The 21523-nt window shown below is 40.5% G+C and overlaps 2 protein-coding genes across 3 annotated transcripts in view; both read left to right on the top strand.

The window, feature by feature from the left end:
• Positions 1 to 6676, top strand: part of LOC114665152 (uncharacterized) — a 44975-nt gene extending 38299 nt beyond the window's left edge. For both annotated transcript variants that reach the window (XM_051918797.1, XM_028819565.2), the window contains 4 exons: positions 5049 to 5231; positions 5498 to 5706; positions 6173 to 6413; positions 6583 to 6676. In XM_051918797.1, the coding sequence (XP_051774757.1) occupies positions 5049 to 5231; positions 5498 to 5521 (207 nt within the window). In that variant the 3' untranslated portion in view covers positions 5522 to 5706; positions 6173 to 6413; positions 6583 to 6676. The remainder of the gene's footprint in view (positions 1 to 5048; positions 5232 to 5497; positions 5707 to 6172; positions 6414 to 6582) is intronic.
• A 3341-nt stretch (positions 6677 to 10017) lies between these two features.
• The window catches only part of wu:fj29h11 (uncharacterized), a 70752-nt gene continuing 59246 nt past the window's right edge, over positions 10018 to 21523 (top strand). Inside the window, exons 1-8 of the mRNA XM_051918781.1 lie at positions 10018 to 10239; positions 11228 to 11372; positions 12193 to 12343; positions 12521 to 12668; positions 13668 to 13845; positions 18754 to 18931; positions 19381 to 19507; positions 20567 to 20686. Coding sequence (XP_051774741.1) covers positions 10144 to 10239; positions 11228 to 11372; positions 12193 to 12343; positions 12521 to 12668; positions 13668 to 13845; positions 18754 to 18931; positions 19381 to 19507; positions 20567 to 20686 — 1143 coding nt within the window. The 5' untranslated portion in view covers positions 10018 to 10143. The remainder of the gene's footprint in view (positions 10240 to 11227; positions 11373 to 12192; positions 12344 to 12520; positions 12669 to 13667; positions 13846 to 18753; positions 18932 to 19380; positions 19508 to 20566; positions 20687 to 21523) is intronic.

The raw sequence follows: 21523 nt of genomic DNA on the forward strand, positions 1-21523 counted from the left end.
CAGAGCCGTCAGCATGTGCCATTAATCTTTAAAACTGACTTCTGTCACAATAGCCACTCACTGATGGGACCGCCTCCCCCCACCCCCCAGCCCAAGCTCTGTCATCCTTCAGCCATCTCTCTTAGGTGTCTGTTGGACGATCTTTCGAAACCCTTTGGTTGCTCCTCCTCCCTAGATATTCGGCATGAGCAGTGCCATCCTTCTTACTCACTGAAAGAACCAATGTTTGACTGCTAAGCCTTCTGTTCCTTGCACAAGCTTTCTCACCCGATTGTACTCTCTCTTCTAATTATAACTTTCATCCTTGATTTACTCCCTTTTTACTTTGGTTTTTTTTTTTTGGTCCTTTCTTGAACATCATTCTGTTTTTTTTTTTTGCTTTATTTATTAATTTTTATTGTAATCATTCCATACAAATAGATCAATTTATAACCAAACAAAATTGAAGACAAATCAAACCCCACCCCTGAGAAGGAGAGCTTAGCCAAAGGAGAATTGCTTAGGGCTTTTTAATGAGGCAACAATAAACAAAAGAAAGGGAGAAATATATATAGGTAAATAAGAAATAGAGAAGGGAATTAAATGTGGTAATAGTTATTTCTCTTATTCTAAAATAATATTGATTAGATCCTGCCAGGTTTTGAGAACATCATTCTTTTTTGAATCCCCTCTCAAACCTATTCAGATTCCCTATATACTCTTATTGTTGCAGGTACTTTGCCTTAACATGCAGAGCGCTGATGAGGGCAACTGTGCCGATGGCATCATCACGTTAACAAGCAATTGGCTCGCCTCTTCATTGATCACCCCGTGGCCACATGGTTTCACAGCAGCATGCACCTGCACACACTTACCTGAGGCACACTGTTTTTTATTTTAAAAAACAATGTCATATTAGTGGAATATCAATGACACAGTCACCTCAGAAAAAATGTTATCATATTAGGAGACAATTCAAAAAAATGTGTGTTATTGTTTGATCCAATAATGGTTTTTCCTCTGATTATTTTGATTTTTCTTGCATATGTAGCTACTGCTTGCTGTCTAGACAGTTTGAACTCCAGTTATTATGTTAAGTATATGGGGTAATAATTTCAAACATGAATAGCTTGTCAATAGTCTCATTTGTCAAACGGAAGCATTTGTAGTCTGACCCATGATAAAGGGGCCTCTTCATTAACATTTTTAGTTGTTATTTGCATTTCAGATATCTTCCAATGGATTAACCTGTCATCTTTTGCCACGTTCTCAGTCTTGGATGAGATTTGAAAGTAGATTGCAAATTCTTTCTTTAAATGAAGGGAATATTAAAGTTAGTCTCTTACATGGAGAACCTTGAAAAGCTATTTGATTTGTTTCTATCAAGAAGAATTCACAATGTAATGCTTTATTTCTAGGCTTTTTACATTGTTTGCTAATTGTTGCACAGTGAATTTTAAGCACTGAAGTAAGGGTCATAACAGGATCTGAGAAGCACAACTGTACTTCTTAATAGAGAGATGCTGTACTGATTTAAGTTCTGAGCTTGCCTTAAAAAAAAAAAAAAAAAAACCTTCCCATGGGCTCACCACCTATGGGAGGGGCCAAGGAGGTCGGGTGCAGTGTGAGTTGGGTGGTGGCCGAAGGCGGGGACCTTGGCGGTCCGATCCTCGGCTACAGAAGCTGGCTCTTGGGACGTGGAATGTCACCTGTCTGAAGGGGAAGGAGCCTGAGCTTGTGCATGAGGTTGAGAGGTTCCGGCTAGATATAGTCGGGCTCACCTTGACGCACAGCTTGGACTCTGGAACCAATTCCTTGAGAGGGGCTGGACTCTCTACCACTCTGGAGTTGCCCCCGGTGAGAGGTGCCGAGCGGGTGTGGGTATACTTATTGCCCCCCCGACTTGGAGCCTGTACATTGGGGTTTTACCCCCGGTAGACGAGAGGGTAGCCTCCCTCCGCCTTCGGGTGGGGGGACGGGTCCTAACTGTTGTTTGTGCGTATGCACCGAACAACAGTTCAGAGTACCCACCCTTTTTGGAGTCCCTAGAGGGTGTGCTAGAGGGCATACCTTCTGGGGACTCCCTCGTACTGCTGGGGGACTTCAATGCTCACGTGGGCAATGACAGTGAGACCTGGAAGGGCGTGATTGGGAGGAATGGCCCCCCCCCGATCAGAAACCCGAGTGGTGTTTTGTTATTGGACTTCTGTGCTCGTCACGGACTGTCCATAACAAACACCAAGTTCAAGCATAGGGGTGTTCATATGTGCACTTGGCACCAGGACACCCTAGGCCTCAGTTCAATGATCGACTTTGTGGTCGTGTCGTCGGACTTGCGGCCACATGTCTTGGACACTCGGGTGAAGAGAGGGGCGGAGCTATCAACCGATCACCACCTGGTGGTGAGTTGGCTTCAATGGTGGGGGAGGATGCCGGTCAGGCCTGGTAGGCCCAAACGTGTTGTGAGGGTCTGCTGGGAACGTCTGGCAGAGCCCCCTGTCAGAAGTAGCTTCAACTCCCACCTCCGGCAGAACTTCGACCATGTCCCGGAGGGAGGTGGGGGACATTGAGTCCAAATGGGCCATGTTCCGTGCCTCTATTGTTGAGGCGGCTGACCGGAGCTGTGGCCGTAAGGTGGTCGGATGCCTGTCGTGGCGGCAATCCCGAACCCGTTGGTGGACACCGGCGGTGAGGGATGCCGTCAAGCTGAAGAAGGAGTCCTACCGGTCCCTTTTGTCCTGTGGAACTCTGGAGGCAGCTAATAGGTACCGGCAGGCCAAGCGGAATGCAGCTTCGGTGGTTGCTGAGGCAAAAACTCGGGCATGGGAGGAGTTTGGGGAGGCCATGGAGAACGACTTTTCGGACGGCTTCGAGGAGATTCATGGTCCGGCGTCTCAGGAGGGGGAAAGCAGTGCAGTGTCAACACTGTATATGGTGGTGATGGTGCGCTGCTGACCTCGACTCAGGACGTTGTGGGTCGGTGGGGGGAGTACTCGAAGACCTCCTCAATCCCAATAACATGCCTTCCAATGAGGAAGCAGAGCCTGGGGACTCGGAGGTGGGCTTCCCCATCTCTGGGACTGAGGTCACGAGGTGGTCAAAAAACTCCTTGGTGGCAGGGCCCCGGGGGTGGATGAGATACGCCCGGAGTTCCTCAAGGCTCTGGATGTTGTAGGACTGTCTTGGTTGACACGTCTCTACAACATCGCATGGACATCAGGGACAGTGCCTCTGGATTGGCAGACCGGGGTGGTGGTCCCCCTCTTTAAGAAGGGGGACCGGAGGGTTGTGTTCCAACTACAGAGGGATCACACTCCTCAGCCTCCCTGGAAAAAGTCTATTCGGGGGTTCTGGAGAGGAGGGTCCGTCGGATAGTCGAACCTCGGATTCAGGAGGAACAGTGTGGTTTTCGTCCTGGTCGCGGAACAGTGGACCAGCTCTACACCCTTAGCAGAGTCCGAGCCCGTGTCCCTCGGGGGATCCTGTGGGGGGTGCTCCGGAGTATGGAGTACCGGACCCCCTGATAAGGGCGGTTCGGTCCCTGTACAAACCGGTGTCAGAGCTTGGTCCGCATTGCCGGCAGTAAGTCGAACCCGTTTCCAGTGAGAGTTGGACTCCGCCAGGGCTGCCCCTTTGTCACCGATTCTGTTCAGAACTTTTATGGACAGAATTTCTAGGCGCAGCCAGGGTGTTGAGGGGGTCCGGTTTGGTGGACTCAGGATTGGTCACTGCTTTTTGCAGATGATGTTGTCCTGTTTGCTTCATCAGGCCGTGATCTTCAGCTCTCTCTGGATCGGTTCGCAGCTGAGTGTGAAGCGGCTGGGATGGGAATCAGCACCTCCAAATCCGAGACCATGGTCCTCAGCCGGAGAAGGGTGGAGTGCCCTCTCAGGGTTGGGAGCGAGATCCTGCCCCAAGTGGAGGAGTTCAAGTATCTCGGGGTCTTGTTCACGAGTGAGGGAAGAATGGAGCGTGAGAGCGACAGGCGGATCGGTGCGGCGTCCGCAGTGATGCGGGCTCTGCATCGGTCTGTCGTGGTGAAAAAGGAGCTGAGCCATAAGGCAAAGCTGTCAATTTACCGGTCGATCTATGTTCCTACCCTCACCTATGGTCATGAGCTATGGGTAGTGACCGAAAGAACGAGATCGCGAATACAAGCGGCTGAAAATGAGTTTCCTCCGCAGGGTGTCTGGGCTCTCCCTTAAGATAGGGTGAGAAGCTCAGTCATCCGGCGAGGGGCTCAGAGTAGAGCCGCTGCTCCTCCGCATCGAGAGGAGTCAGATGAGGTGGCTCGGGCATCTGATCAGGATGCCTCCTGGACACCTCCCTGGGGAGGTGTTCCGGGCACGTCCAACCGGGAGGAGGCCCCGGGGAAGACCCAGGACACGCTGGAGGGGACTATGTCTCCCGGCTGGCCTGGGAACGCCTCGGGATTCTCCCGGAAGAGCTAGAAGAAGTGGCCGGGGAGAGGAAGTCTGGGCATCTCTGCTCAAGCTGCTGCCCCCCGCGACCCGACCTCGGATAAGCGGAAGAGAATGGATGGATGGCTGGTCTTAAAATCCTGCGTTTGACTTATAAACTTGTAAATTTCTAAGACCCTCTACAGCGTGTATGCTCCAGTACATCTACTCTGATTTTTAAGATACAGGCCTGATTAAAAAGCCATTGACGGTGAGACATTCACTTTAAGACCAGAAGACACCATTTGATCAAAACTGCAGGATACAATGTGCCGGTGCAGCATACCAATGAAAGAAATGGAACAGAAGAGACTTAACTACAGTGAAATGAAACAGCTGCTAAAATGTTTACAACGCATCACGTATGCTTCCATCTCAATCAACAGTATTTAAAACATTATACAATTGCATTATATTGTGTAATGCCACGTACACATATGGAAAATTTATTTTCCGTATTAAATAACTTAATAGGATGATCTAACAGATTAGCTTATGGTTATGTTGCATTGTCCACAGAGCCTGAATTTTGTAATAACACAGATTACTAATTATGCTGTATATTTAAATTTTTCTCATAATGTTTTTTTAATGCTGTTCTTCCAATAGATTCCTGATATTGAAGCAGCAATAAAGAGTCATTTCAAGGTAAAGGACACCAGGGAACTGGGATATGGAACAGTAGCTCAGTTATTCAACATTGTCCAGAAACAGAAAACTTACTACGAAGATCATGGCAATAGAAAAAAATTTAGTTCATTACGAAGCAGCACTATTTGTCAAAGATTCTCGGTGAGAGGCTTCTTTCTTTCTTTCTTTCTTTCTTCTTCTTTCTTTCTTTCTTTCTTCTTCTTTCTTTCTTCTTTCTTTCTTTCTTTGGATGTCATAATGAGAGTTAAAAGTGGCCTGCCTTAAATGGCTTTTTTTTCCCATATCAGTTGCATGCAGCTATATGCGTTTGTAGTCATGAAAGACAGTTATGATGAGTGCACACAGGGATAACAAACAATATCTGATCATAGGTGTCCATTGTATATGACTATTTTGCACCTATTCAGGCAAAGTTTAATTGGAAGCACTGATTCAGTGGGGCTTCTTGGAGATATGAGCAAAGATGCAGCCATGGCATGTTTGCTAAATGCCCCCCTCTTGGAAGATCTGTCTGAGTGGAGCCAATGGGAGCTGGTGTTTGAACCCCAGCACGGAAATCTGAAGGACTTCATAGAGCGGAACTTTGGAAAGAAAGTGACAAGCCTTGGTGACAGAGGTAAGAGTGAGGTTGAGTGTGCTGGCCTTTTAGCTTTGTGGAGGACAAGAAACAAATGATTGGGGGTTGTAACTGTGTTTCTTTGGTACAGTAAGGAAAAGCGAAGACTGATAGTAGCAGTTGTAACTCATTCTGAGATTTTTGGTGTAAACAAAAAATCTTCAAAAACCAAGGCAACACTGGCCATTGTGTGTAATTACAGCTTATTGGTATAAGAATATGTACATAATGCATTAAAGCCATTGCTTACTAATGGAACAATTCAACAAATTTTATAAGTATGATTAAGTGTTAGGAAGTATCTGCTTACATATATTACAGCCACCTCATATTCCCCCAGTGGTAATAAATGTAATTTTATCACCATGCAAAATGGAATTCAAAGCAGTGTTCATTGTTTTGTTTTTTATTATTTTTTTTTTTTTTTACATTTATAAAAATTCAAATCTTATTTTTCTTTCCAAAGGTGATGCTATCATTGCTGATCTTGTCGCTCTGGAAGTACGGCCTGGTGTGTTGCTCAGAGTTTGTGCTAATACTAGCATTGATCTCTTTGCTGAAGCTGTGATGGCCCTAGATCCAGTCAGTGCAGCAGGACATTTGGTTTCTATTGTAATTACATATGGCATTGCCAATGCACCCTTAGCCCTCCTGGGGTAACCATATGGAAGCGTCACTGTCAGCAGCAAATAGAGGTAGTCAAAGAGGTAGGGATGTTTTTCTTCAGTTCACTCCAGCTGGCACTTGTGGGTAGATATTCAACTCAGAACAATAGCACATTGCTGTTAATATAACAATATAACATTTTAAACCTGTACTTTTGAAAAGAAGGTACAATGTATCTTTGATTCCTTGTTAATGGTTTTCTGCTCACAGAGTTTCAAATCGAAGACCAAGACACCTTGTTAGGAAGTTTTATACTGGATTGCCTCATTAGAATACCAGCAAGACTGTGCAGATTTCTCATACAGCAAGGTATGCACCTTCTTTACAATTTGTAAGGAAATCCTAACAGTCTGTCTTCAAACAATGGAAAGGCCAGATTACTGAATATAGTTTGGACTATCAGCTGTTAGAAGGTGGGTTTTAACCCGAATCAGCTGCCTTGAAGTCTTGCGCAGAGGACACTTGGAACAGTGGCTGACACTTGACATCTTATTTCATTAAAGGGGTTGCAGACCTCCACAATAACAAGTGACAGGGAAATTTAAATTTGTCATATAAGCAGTTAAATCAAGGGAGATAGACCTGCTACTGGACTGGTGTTCAAACACTGGCATCAATCTCTTACTTTTTTTGTTTAATTTCATGTTACTGGGAGTTAGAAATACTGCATACCTTAAGATGCACAGTTCACTCTTAGTGTTAGTTGTACACTATTTTAACATTTTATGTTTGGCTACTAATGCAGTTGATTTTTTGCTTTCACCTTATGTAGTCTCCCTTGTAGTTAGGCTCTTGAAATTTATATGCACATGTTTTAAAAACAATTCAGACTTCAGGTGAAGTACATTCAAGTGTTCTGTGTGTCAGCTTACTATCAGAAGATGTTCTAAAATGGCTGGTGGATAAGAATATGACAGAAACAATTTTAAGATAGACATTGATGTTCAAAAGAAATACTTCTTGAACCAAATCAGTTAACACCGTGAGTGTTACAATGGAAACATTTCTTGTATCCCAAAAGGCATATCAGAAGCTGAATGTTTTAAATCATAACCAAAGTGTTCTCATTAGGGATGCAAATTTTGCTTACATTTCGTAATTGTTAGCTGATGCTGCTTGATCAATTAAAAATCATTAATTATTAAAAAAGAGACACCCTGCTTAGTCACATAGAAATACCACATGGGTAAGTTTCCTGGAAAAGGTTTATAATACAATACAGTTTATTTTTGTATAGCCCAAAATCACACAGGAAGTGCCACAATGGGCTTTAACAGGCCCTGCCTCTTGACAGCCCCCCAGCCTTGACTCTCTAAGAAGACAAGGAAAACTCCCAAAAAAAACCCTTGTAGGGAAAAAATGGAAGAAACCTGGGAAAGGCAGTTCAAAAAGAGACCCCCTTCCTGGTAGGTTGGGTGTGTAGTGGGTGTCAAAAAGAAGGAGGTCAATACCATACAATACACAGAACAGAACAAATCCTCAATATAGTATAAAATAAAAAAAAATTTAGAAGTAAAAAAAAAAAATACAAATTTTAGAAGTACGGAGTAGAATTTAACAGTAAATGATATCACATAATAAGATTTGGATATTTTTAGAGTCCTGGAGACCTCATCCATCAAGCTGCCTCCCCCCATTTGGCCATTCCAACGGCTGAAACAGTGCTGGGCCAGCCAATCCAATGAAAGAACCCCTCTTTCCCACGATTCCTGCGATCCTCCATCAGGGTTGACTTTACCTTAGGCAGGCAAAACAACTTGGCAGGTGGGCCATGGCACAAAGTGCCACATTTGAGTACCGAGAAGAGAAACAGAGTAGGTGAGGGTTAGTAACAAATTCTAACTATCATGTTACTTATGTTTTAGTGCTAATGACTAACAACAGAGATGTCGTCTGCACAGTTAATCAGCAGCTCTAGTCAGGGTGTGCTAAACTGAAGTAGTGAGTCTTCAGCCGGGATTTAAAAGCTGAGACCGAAGGGGCATCCCTTATAGTAGCAGGCAGACCATTCCACAGTTTAGGGGCCCTGTAACTAAAAGCTCGACCTCCCACTGTTATTTTATTAATCCTTGGACCATAAGCAGACCAGCATCTTGAGATTTTAATGTGTGCTCAGGTTTGTAAGTCATGATAAGTTCAGACAAGTAAGCCAGACCTTGGCCATTTAATGCTTTATATGTTAAAAGGAGGATTTTGAAAACTGCCCTAAACTTAACTGGGAGCCAGTATAAGGATTTAAGAACTGGGCTTAAATTCATTTATGCATTAAACTTGTAAGAATTTATTTAAATTATTAAATGTATGTATGTTACAAATTGTCTGTTTACAGTACTGAAATGTGTTTTATTAATTTTTGTTTAAGAACAGGAGCACATCAATACGATTAGAAGTCAGTAGTGTGCCAGCCTGTTAACTGTCAGGTCGGAAGCTGAGAACAGCTGCTCTTGGTAGCACTGCTCTTCTGGGTTATGCAATCTCTCTCCACAATTAAAACAGAAGTTACATTTATTACTGGGCTGTGTGCAGCTTCATGAGTGTAACATGCTACTGCTGTCTGATTCTTGGGGATTGATAAATTAGTGACCTAAGTTTTTTTGTGTGTTATCATGAACATGTGCAAACTTTGCTTGCTTGTCCTTATATTTAAAGAGCAGGAGTTAGCTTCTCATCAAGGTTGTCAAATATGTGTCTGACTAGGAAATTTTATGTCTGTAGTACCACTAAATTTCATCAGTGTTCAGCATTTATGTAGTGGCACGTTACTTTTTGGTTATTAGCATTGTCTGCTATCATCGAATGAGCAAGCTTATTGGCTGTGGCCTGCTGGGTTTTCAGCTCCGGTGACTTATTGGTAAATGTTTTTGTGCAGGTGATGAAAATGTCTGTAGATATTTTGATCTGGGGTAGCACAATCTAACTTGTTAGCTGCCAAAAGCCGTTGCCGTTAATTAACTACATTGATTGGCAATGTATCTCTTAGTATACACAGCCTCTGTATGATCTCCTCTGACTGCCAGTCTTACGTTGTTTCCTGCTAGTCCTACTGATATGAGAGGTGCTGCAGTCCAGCTACCAAGGGGGCATGCTCATTTTGTATGGAGTACAACATTGTAGATGTTCTGTTTTAGGATTTCATCACAGTATTACTCAGTTTATAGAAACTAGTACAGTTTGCAGTAGCTTCACAATTTTGCTCAAAATAAAGTGTTTAATTTGCTTCATTGTCACCGGGTGCTCTGTTTCCGGATGTAAACATGCTGCAGGAAATCAAAATTTCCCGGTGCAGATTAAAATGAAAACATATAAACAATAACATGATTCCGTGTAAACTATTTCCATCAGCAAAGTGAGCATCGGTTAATCTTTAACCTTCCTAGCTCATATGTTAAATAAAGTGGGGCAGTTGCTGCCTCTAATATGTCTTTTCCTTATTTAAAATATAGGCCATGGTTTTATTTGTGTAACCCCAGGTTTTTAATGCAGTGCAATGCTTATCTCTTTTGTTTTTCATCATTCCGTCTATTCTTTTTTAAATATTAAAACAGTGAGGCATATACATACAGTATAGCTTTCACTTTTAGAAAACACTATCTGTTCTCATTCAGGTGAGGTGTTTTAATTGTTCTTGTCAAGACATGTGCTACCTATTCATTTCCTGCTTTTCAGGTGTTCCTTGACCCTTTTTCCAGAGTAGCTGGGCAAACAAATTCCAAGGCTGTTCTCCTGCAGGCTGCCAAGTCACGCTTTCACTTTCAAAACCGACTTCACCAAATGGGGATTCTGATGGGCATAACTGACTGGGTGAAGGATTTCAACATGAAGCTGAGCCCACCAAAGGCTCCATTTATGAATTTCCAGATATTGAAGGTCTGCTCTGCATTGGCATTGTTATTGATTTCTTAATGTTGCAACAAGTTATTTGAAATTAATATTGTTTTACTTTCAGTGTCTTTTTATAAAAACCAGTTTGTTTGACTCCAGTGGATCAGTTTGTTCATATTCCCCATTTCGAAACCACTGGCAAAAACAAAAGAAAAACAAGCTTATTCTGCATTTTCTTTTTCAATTTACTTATTCTAAGCAGAACTGATTCATGGTCCATGCCAGTTTGAATCTTTATTCATCTATTCATCACATCTTATTAATAGAAGCAAAGATGTCACTTGCACAGCATCAATGGAAGAGTTTTTTTAATTGCCAATTTTTATTTATTTTCATGCAGCTTTGCAGCATAATATCAACCACTTCATGGCACACCAGCTGTGGAGCTCTGATGTAAATGACAGCCTCCTGCCAATGCTGATTGAGCTTGGAGCAGGAAGGAGAATGATGAGAGATGACATGCTGGCTACGTCTAAGAACAAATAATAAAATTCATTGCAAAATGACTTAGTAGACTAGCACCTGATTCGTTTATTATCAGATGTATAAGCTACAGACAATGTATTATTGTTGTATAGGAACTCCAGAATAATAACAAAATAGATTCTTGTACACCTCATGCTGTGGTGATGAGCTCTAACCCTTCATAACCCAGACTTTCCAAGTAGGTTTGAACATGAATAAATGGGTGAACTTCACTGCAAAATTATGTTTTAGGGCCCTCCATTAATATTAAGGATGTATGGCAGAAACCTCCAATCTTTGCTGAATTAGAAAGCAGCTTGCGTTTCAGTTTAAAGATGAAAATGAGAGACAGTTCAGCAGAAAAAAAACCAAATAACTAGTCGTTCCTGTGCAGATTTTTTACGTTCCATTGTTGTCTCATGTATGTTCAACCTCTTTAGTGATTTGTGCCACTACACGATTTTTAATTGACTGATATTTGATTATCGTGTCTTTGTTTTCTCTTCAGCCCAAAGTCAATGACACTGCTTCCGTGAGCAGTTTGTCTTACACTGGTGACCTAGAGGAAGATGAAGATGAACCCGACTCTGAAGAATTCGGGGAAGCAGACTTTGAGTCAGAATCGGAGAATGTATCTTCTGATGAAAGCTCAGGTAATGAATTTAACACGTGATGGTGCTAACTTTAATTAACCCTTTTTGCTACAAATTCAATCCAGATGAAATACTAAATATCGCAAAGTAGTACTGATCTGAATTAGTCTGATATAGCAGCATGTGATCCAACTAAGATAGTACTGGATGTGCTCAGACCTGTCTAATTCAGGACTGTGGTAAGTACTGTAAATAAATATAATTTAAAATTATTTGTGGTTGTTAAGAGTGCATCGACAGTAACACAGTGTTTAGAACTACTGTTTTGGAGCCAGTTGACTGGATTCTCAAAGTTGGTCGAAGGTACAGGTGCTGGTCATAAAAAAAATCCTTTTTTTGCATTGGTCTTAATTGATATTCTAATTTTCCGAGATACTGAATTTGGGACTTTCATTAGTTGTCAGTTATAATCATCAACATTAAAAGAAATAAACATTTGAAATACATCAGTCTGTGTGTAATGAATGAATCTAATATACAAGTTTCACTTTTTGAATGGAATTACTGAAATAAATCAACTTTGTCATGATATTCTAATTTTATAACCAGCACCTGTAAGCTGATGTACATGTGTGTACCTCCATGATGGAACTGAATACCATCTTATATCAAATGATGCTTGATTAATAATAATAATGCATTTTATTTATATAGCACCTTTAGGCTTCATCTTCCACAACAGTATACTGGAAGAAACTGGTTCAGATAAATGGAAAGCAGTAGTAAAGTAATTATCAGATGTGCTTTCAAAATAAATCCTGACTGCAACAAAAGCTATCATTTTTCATCACTTTGTCATTTCTTTTGCCTTTTCTTGTAGATGAAGAGATAAAATTCACATTGGTAGATGAAATAGATAAAGAAACTTCCTCTAACGAAGATGATGGATCTCACCTGGACAGCAGTGATGCCAAAAAGTGTCTTGCTGATGAAAAAGAGATGGCATGCAGAGCAGTCATTGCTGACATCAGGTTGGTTTCAGTTTAGGTTGAACCATGAATAAAACTATTCAGCTAGCAGCCTGACCTCCTGTATGTCCTTTGTGTTGTTTTCTGGCTTTTGCATAGTATCGCACTTTGTGTATAAATTATTTTTAAATCGATCACAAGGAAGACTGGATATTAAAAAACAGTTTTTGTCCCTTCCAGAAAAAATGAGTTTGGTATAGGAGTTGAATTGAATGATGAAGGTAAAAAGCTGATGGAAGTGAGTCAAAATCGACTTGGCCGAAGTCTGGAGAGGTTGTCAAAGGAGCTGTATAGCAAGGACACCCACTTTGTGTTGGAGCTTATTCAGGTGGGTTAATTTAAGCCAAATTAAGTTTCACAGAGCCTTTATGCTGACAGTGAACTTTTGTTTTTTATGTCTTTATCATTTTCTCTCCTGCATTTATTATCGCCTCTTACTAATTACTGTCGTAGATTTTATTATAGTGAAGTTACAGCTTGTGTTGATCTTTTCTGAGCTCCATTTTTCTTTTTTTTCCTAAGCGTAACACCATCACTTAATCAGTTACATTCCAGAGAAAACCTGCATTGTTGGATTTGTAAGACTTAAGATTTTAGATTCATAAAACCAAAGATATCAAGGGCGATATGGTTGTGTAGGGTCTTATGTCTTAATCCTGGTGTATGGTTTATATACTCTCCCTGTGCCTGCATGTGTTTTCCTGCGCTTTACTGGTGGTTCTTAATTGGCCCCTGTATGAGTGTGAGCAGGGGCGTATGTGTGAGTGAGCCCTGTGATTATCTGATGGCAGGTTACTGCATTGTGTCTGAAGCTACTCTTGATAGGCTCCAGATCAATGCAACCCTAATTTGAATTAAGAAACTTTGACAATTATATCCTTTGCAAATTTCAAAATGTACATTTTTAACACATGCTTTAATTTTGTTAAATAAACAGATCAAACACCTGTATGTGCGTCTGTCCATCGTCGGGGCAAACTACTCCAGTTTAAGGGTTATGGGAAACCAGAACGTAACCCTGTTTATTTGAATGAAATAAATCATATTGTAATGGACAGTGTTGCATTGCAGATTGCTACATCTAATGTGTAACGCCCTTTACAGAACTGGACACCACAGTGCATGAGTAATGAGCATTTCTCAGTTGTAGGAGCAGCGTGTGTTTAGCTTCCTGCAGACCAGCCAAAGTTCACCCTTCTGTGAATTGCTTAGCAGGCCTTGATCCTCATATAGGACATCTTTAGATTTATTTTTTTTTCTGGATTGTCTCTCTTATCTTGAAGCATTTGTGTCCATTGAAGTATGGTGATATTCTGTCTTTTTTTAGAATGCTGATGACAATATGTACCCTGAGGACAGCAGTGTGCATCCAAGTTTGCTGTTTGTGGTTGAAAAAGGCTGTATCTCTGTTTTGAACAATGAGTGTGGGTTTGAAGAGAATAACATCCGTGCTATCTGTGATGTTGGACGAAGTACCAAGGGAAAGCACAAATATGGCTACATAGGTAAGAACCTGACAAACTGTTAAGATGCTACTTCTTATTAACACTGTGTTAAACAAACCATCAAATCTTTCAACAGTATTCTCAGTGAACTCTACTAGAATTACACTCAAGGTTTCTGGGTCAGTCTTTCCATGTTTGAAATTTCACTGTGCGTTACTTCCTTAATAATGTAGAACTACAGCATCAAGATAGCAGAATGCAACTGTGCTGAATAGAAAAGGCAAAAACTTTCGGTCAACTCCATTTGGATTTCTTATACAATATTTGGTGATCTAAAATGTTAATGTTTTCTTTTTGTGTTTCTGCCTAACACAATTCAATCAACAATTCACTTTAACTCTTTTAGGGCTAATTTTTTTTTGTTTCTTTTCTCCCAGGGCTGAATATTTTTCCAAAAACTAACATTATTTAAAAAAGAACACAAAGCAATTGTTTAACATATCAAATCAACAAAAAATATTTACTTTTGACAAATGTTACTGTCTTGCATGTTGTATGAGCCTGCATACTCTTTGATTTCACATACATATCATATACATTTTACACAGCAAAGTCTGATCTCGCTCAAAGCAGCCAATTTCAGTCATTGCCACATTGCACTCCTTACAATACGTGTTGCTTTGGTGCCTATTTTTTCAATTGTCTGTTGCTGCACTTTCTCACATATATTGTTAGTGTGTACTGTAGAGAGACAAGTCAACCATTTGCCATCGTGCCATGCCACTGCCACCAAGTTTTCTGCCTGCATGAAAACCGTATTGTCACCTCTTTTCATCTTCTGAAACTTTATGAACTTTATGTATGGCATTATAGCCTGGCTCACCCCATGGGATTTGCTTCTGTTTATTACAGAAGTGAATAAAACTTTGCAGCAGCACGTACCTAAGCCACCAGGGAACAAAACACGTTTGGACCAATGCTCCCTGAAGTTATATCACCAGTTCTGTCCCATCTCTATTTGTAATGCCACAACGCGCTTCATCTCGTCTTTCGTTGTGGGTTTACACTTTGAAAAACAAGAATGCAATGCAAACGCAGCCCGCGATTCAAAAAAAATCTCTGCCTACCTGTTTGTTTCGTCTGACAGTAGCTGAAAAGCAGCATCAGGAGAGAGCAGCCTGAAGTACAGCAGCTGGTGATCTGTCGTGTCCAACAGCAAGCCATGCCGTCTTGTAAACTCCGGTAGCCAGATCGGCTCTCAGCGGATCAATGTCTGTGTATTTATCCCATGTGAACCTTGGCGTAGATGCATCGGCTGCGTGAAGGCACTCAACTGGCAGCAGATCCGCTGGCGCGGCATCGGCTGGTGTCTGATCAGCTGATGCCGGCTTCTCACTCTCTTGCTCGATCTCCTGATCACTGCCAATAAAGTCCAATTCTGAAAAATCAAGAGTCTGACTCCGCGATAATGCGCAAAACATCGTCTGCCGAGTGTTTTCTTTTCTGCACTTGCTTCGCTCCCTTTTCACATGTCCATGCCATCTTGCCATTGTTTACATTTCGCAACTCACGCACACGCAAGGTTTAGTTGCCGAGTCAACGAGTCTAGCATTCCTCCAAGCACAGAGGGAATGCCTGTGACGTGACAGTGAGATTTGTCGCCATTAACAGCTGATTGTCGCCCCCTATCCCTGGATGTCGACTTCTGTCGACATTCGCCTTCAACCCCTCCTGTTGACAAAAGTCGACATCCGCCCTAAAAGAGTTAATGCTAGAATCCCGTATTGCCAGGTCACCTTAAATTCCCTCGCACCTCCTCATCAGCGTTTTTGTTTTGCGAATGTGTCAATCAGCACAAGCAGCAAGGAGCCTGATATCCCATCCAAGACCGAGGCAGCTGAAGTCAAGTCAGATGCAAAAATCTCAGAGCTGAAGTCTCTTTATCTGGGAGTGAGGTGTCTGGAATTGTATAGGGTAAATAATATATCGTTATCTGGAATACATGCATTTCATGTGTGTTCTGTGTCTACAACGATATGGGTAAATGTTGGATGACAGAAAATGTGAGGCAAGAAATGTTGAACACAACTAAAACAGAAACTCTTTTCATGTTATGGTAATATATGACAAAATTCTGACGTGAAGTGTGTAATGTGTGAAGACTAATGTCCAAATATCAAATAAACATTTTCTTAAAAGCTATAACAAAACAAGTGTGCTTTTACTCAAGAATATACCTGAAGAAAAAGGAATTATTCAACTTACATTTAGCTGTCAATGTGTAAAAACCGAAGCCGAACTATAAATCAACACAAAGTAGACATTTCTGCCTGGCTGGTGCAGAGGTAAGAACTGCTACCTCATGATCACAAGATTGCAGGTTCGATCCCGGGTCCGCCCCACAGTTACCGTTTTGAATAGTGAACTGCTATTATTATTACTATTATATAATAAAAACATACATTTGATTTGAGTCTGAAACATCTGGTGTAAATTTTCGCTACTTGTAAAAGTTTGTTTTTTTAATTCAGTTTTATTCTTCAGTCACGTTCACGTGGTATATTGAACTTGCCTCTCCCTCTCTGAGTTGATAGTGTTTATCAGTCCTCCTGCACGTCCTTAACTACCACATCTTTCCGTCTTGTTTTGATGTCTCTCACTCTTTTCCTCTGGTCTCCAATCTGAAAGTCCCTCTGTCTGTCATCTCTCACTGTGTATTCCTTTCACTTTTAACATTCACTAATGCAGATGTTTTGTACTTGATACATTTTGTGCGCTTCACACCGTTTAATCACTTGATATTCCATTCTTTTAGTCTCCTTTCCAGTTGTTCCCCAGCTTTCTGCACTCTACAACATTGCGAGTCTCAGTAACTTTACATATATTTTACTTTTTATTATGGCAGTTATCCTTTAGTTACAGATTATTCCATTACACTTTCTCCAGTTTTTCCATCCTACTCCGATTTCGCTTCTAATGAGTTCCTTTATCTGTCTTTTGAATCATTGATCGCATATCCTCAAAGGACTCCTCTTCTAACTCATATGCACTCTGCTTCAGTTTTCCATTTTTTACCGTCTTTGCTATAGGTGCTTAACACAAACAAGGAATCACTTAGGATGACACTGCCAGTCTGTCTTAAATTGTTGTTCGTGACAGGGCAGAGGTGGGATGGGAACTCTGGCTTTTGGGACTACAAGCTCCCATCTCTACCACTGTGATAAAAAACAATCCACTATAGTCACTATAACCTTCAGAAGTATTAAAATATACACATACTCAGAAAAAAAACTTAACACTAAGAGAGAAGTGTAACATCTGTAATATTTCAGAAGGTCTAGGTAATATGGTTAGATTAAAACAGGAAAACACTAATACAATTATTAATACCTACAGTATATTTTCGATACATAGACCCATTTACTGATATCAGAATCTCACCTCAACAATATACATTGGTACCAAATTCATCACATACTGTATCTTCATCAAAAAACTGTTATACAAATACTATATAGTGTCCATAGTGCTCAAGTCCTATGGTATCTGTATTCTGGTACACTGTGAAACATCCTCCTTTCCAAGCATTAACGCATGGAGTTGATTTTCTTTTGAATACTGTATACTGTTTGCTCTCTTTAGATAAATTAAATTTATGTCAGCCAGTGTCAGATATCCCATTTTCTTTTAAGCTGGTATTATGTAGGTGTTTTTCCATTCTGTGACCATCTTCTCCATTTTCAAAATGACATTTGGCATCCTAGTTGGCACCTGTATCTCTCTGTTGCCCTACAACATCCACCTTTCCACTGGTACTTCATCTTCTCCAGTTACTTTTCTTATTTTTCATGCTTTGTATGGCTGTGACTTCTTTAGATGTGACTTGTGCTACAAGACCTTTTATGGCCCTGCACTCTTGTGTCAAGATTTTGGTATTTTTCTCATTCAGTAATTTTTAAAATTCTCAGCCCATCTTTAATATATCTTTTCTTTCTTTCTTTGAACTATTCCATGTTTATCTTCAATTTTCAATATCTTTTATCTTCTGTCATCTTTTTGCTGCAATTCTGCCGATCTTTTTCATTCTCTCTTTAACATGTAGTTCTTCATGCTTTTACATTTGTCTTACTACCACTTTTTCTGCAGTTGTCCCTGCCTGTTTATATTTGTCCTTATGTAATATTTCCTCAGATCTCCTCAAATATATCTTATTTATTTTACAGCTTTTTCTGTCTTTTGATTCCTCCATCAGGCTTCTTTTCCTTCCTTTTGCTAAACTATCTTCTATATCTCTCCAAGTTTCTATTCTGATTCTCTGCTCTTTTAGTTTCCAACATCTGATCTCTCCAAGTCTTCTTTTTCTTAGTTGCTTTCCATCAGATTTGCAACGTTCAGTGTCACTGGTAGTGCTTTGCTCACATTTCGTGAGGTTCGAGTGGGGATAGCAAGATAGGGTCACTATTGCATATACTCAACACACTCTTTTCTGCCACTAACCACATTTTTAAACAGCGGGCTTTGCCCAAGAAGACAGAACTTACAAGATAGCAGGTGGTTTTTTCTTCAAAGAGCCTACACTTAGCCTTAACCTGATAAACACTTAATCCATAAGGCAGCAGGTGATTTAAATTCAAAGTTTTCCTTCTCCAAAGCTATTCCTAATTTAAGACTTTACCCACGAGGCTTTGGGGGACTCATTTACACTGCTGAGTGTTAGTCTCAAAGTTTGTGTTAGTGATGTTAAACCTCCTTGCTACATCAAGGCCACCAGCTGGATCTCACTTTCCTCAGTCATAGTATGTGATTTCATGTAACTCCCCAGATCTTAAGGATGCCTTCCTTTGTTTCTCTTTAATCAGCAATTTACAGGGGGGGGGGGGTATTTGTTTTTGTTTTGTTTTTTTCAGTGTAACTGCATTCTGCTACATTTATCTGTTATTTTGAATTGCTTTTGTTCTTTTCCTGAAGGTCAGAAAGGAATTGGCTTTAAGTCTGTTTTTAAAGTGACTGACTGCCCTGAAATTCACTCTAATGGTTTCCACATCTGCTTCGACAAGACAAGTGGTCCAATGGGTTATATTCTGCCCCACTGGCTTGTGAATGACAAATCCCTTACAATGGAGATACCTGAGCTACAGTTGAACAGGTATGCATTATAGTATGAAAGAAAATTAGATACACTCCATTAAAAACGATACAAGGACTCTACGTTTCTTCTGATTATATATCTATTTTATCTAAGTGTGTATTGATTTGTTTTTTGTATGTCATTTTGGAAAATGGAATGGAATTTTTTCATTATTATTCTTATCCAATTTGTTTTTCTTGTAACTGTTTCTTTGACATCTTGTAAATCACTTTGAGCTACATCCTATGTATAATAAATCTCCTATAGAAAAAAATGTTGCAAACAAATATGAAAAATAAAACTTCTCGACTTCTTTAGCTGTGTATAGCATCAGTAACACTACATAGCACTTACTCCTTCTTTGCTTCCTTGGTATGGTTTGCACTGTTCCTATTTGAGTGTCTTGTAGGCTTCAGTTTACCACATTCTTCCTAAGACCAGTTTCACTTTGTGTTTTCACGTAACAGCTGGACGACAAAAATAGTTCTGCCACTGCGCTTGGAAAACCAGAATATGCAGAATTTGTTTCATGATGTTCACCCATCCTTGCTTCTGTTTCTACATCGTTTGCGCTCTCTTTCAATTGTCAATCAGGTAAGACATAGCACAAGGAGCTTGGAAACATCAGTATTTAAAACATAAAATAACATTTTAATAAAAAGCATCACACAAAATGTAAATAAAAGACAAAAACAACAGGAAGTTACAGCTTGCATATTGTATGAAGTGTTTGCTAGCAACAATGGCAAGGTCACAGAATACTGGCAGGATCAGGGAAGCATAACTCTCCTACCTAGCTGCTAAAGTGCAGCATGTGATCCACTGCATAGAGACATTAAACTATTTTTATTTTAATTGAGAATATACAATAGACACATGGCCGAACAAACCCCACTTTTTAAGGACACCTGCTTACCCAGGAGTGTAGGAACACCAGATACTGCTTATAGAATTCATATATGGTGTCACTAAAGCAAACCCAGGGATGTACCCTGACCCCATAAAGTGACTCTCAGGGCTTGATCAGATGTGACTTTTGCAGGTAATTTAAAACAGCCTCATGCAAGAAGCTGAATAGAATCTGATCTTGGGAGGAGAGTGGTGGGAAGAGGGACTAAGTGGTAGGATAAAGATGCCAAAGGGAAAGTGACAGAGAGACAAGATGAGAACAGAGACGGGTTTGGTGCTCCTAGAGAGGTAGACAAGTGTGAATGTCATCCCACCTGAGGGACAAGTGTTTAAAACCTGGGGTAGCTAGTCCCATGCAGCCAGGTAGGATTTTTCTTTGGTATTTGGATTATAAGTTCTCCCTGTTGATCTTTAGGGTTTAATTTTCAAAATAAAAGGAGTACTACCCCCAAATATGATATATATTTGTAATGTTACCCTGAGTATTTTTAGTGGTGGCTGAGAAAAAAATTTTAATGTTCATTTTTCATGGAGAAATTAAATATTGAATATTCAAACTCAATGGGGTCACTAGGTGACCATTGAAGTAGAATGAGTTGATAACTAGAGGTGCTCCAGAACAAAACAGTCTGGAAAAGATGGCCTCTTGTATATGATAGTCTCCAGTTAGTCCAGTGTCAGTCTTGTGATGCAGATAACCTTCTTCAATTACAAGATAATCAAAAGTTTTACAAACTGTTTTAGATTGAGAATCGAATTATGTCAATCACACGGAAGGATTTGGACCACAACGTGCTTGAGATTCAGCACAGTGATGGCTATGAACGTTGGCTGGTAGTGAAAAGAATGCTGTCTGCAAATAAGGCAAGTTTGAACCTTTTCACATTTTTCTTCTCTTTTCCATTAATCCCATCTTATATTTACTGAACATGTTTATTCCAGTGTAAAGATCATGGTGACACAGAGCTTATCCTGGCAGCGCTGGACATCAGTCAGGTGCAGAGCACACTTACTGACATGTTCACAGTCATTCAGACCAGGCCAGTTTAAGGTCCCAAATGGGGAAAGACGTCAGAATCCCAGACACCTGGGTCTATGAGGCAGTATCCCAACATTAGCCCTTAGCTTTGTTTCTCTCCCACTTTAGCTCAGGTAGTAGTGACTTTATATGTGGCTGAGTAGAGATTTTGGTTAGTGTTTTCCTTGAGTGCCCGTTCTTCAGTAGAGCATAGCTAAAAGCTCAGGGGAAATAAAATCTCAAACTTGTGAAGGTTCAAATTAGCTGGGCTTTGTCAATTCTATGTGCATATACACCTTAACTGATGGTCAATTTCATATGAAAATAATAATTGCTGAAAAGTAGGCATGATCCCCTCTTCCTTTTCTCCTTTTCAATTTTCCTTGAGTAAGTATATTTATTTCTACTTGAGTCCAGCACTGCGTACAGTAACTACAGATCTAAAATAAAATAGCAAATGAAATATAAGCACAAAATATATTGTGGGAACATGAAATATGTACACACATACACTTGGCTGTGGATGACTGTTTAAATGACTCCATAAGAAACATCCAATTTTGTTCTAATTTACTATGCTGCAAAGTCCAATTATATGATGCAGGAAATGTCTGAGAAGGTTAGCTTTAAGGAATCGTCTGCAGTATAGTCTTCTGTTATAGAGGCCTTGGCTTTCAATTATA

This window comes from Erpetoichthys calabaricus, chromosome 14, assembly GCF_900747795.2.
Source record: "Erpetoichthys calabaricus chromosome 14, fErpCal1.3, whole genome shotgun sequence".
Taxonomy (NCBI): Eukaryota; Metazoa; Chordata; class Cladistia; order Polypteriformes; family Polypteridae; genus Erpetoichthys; species Erpetoichthys calabaricus.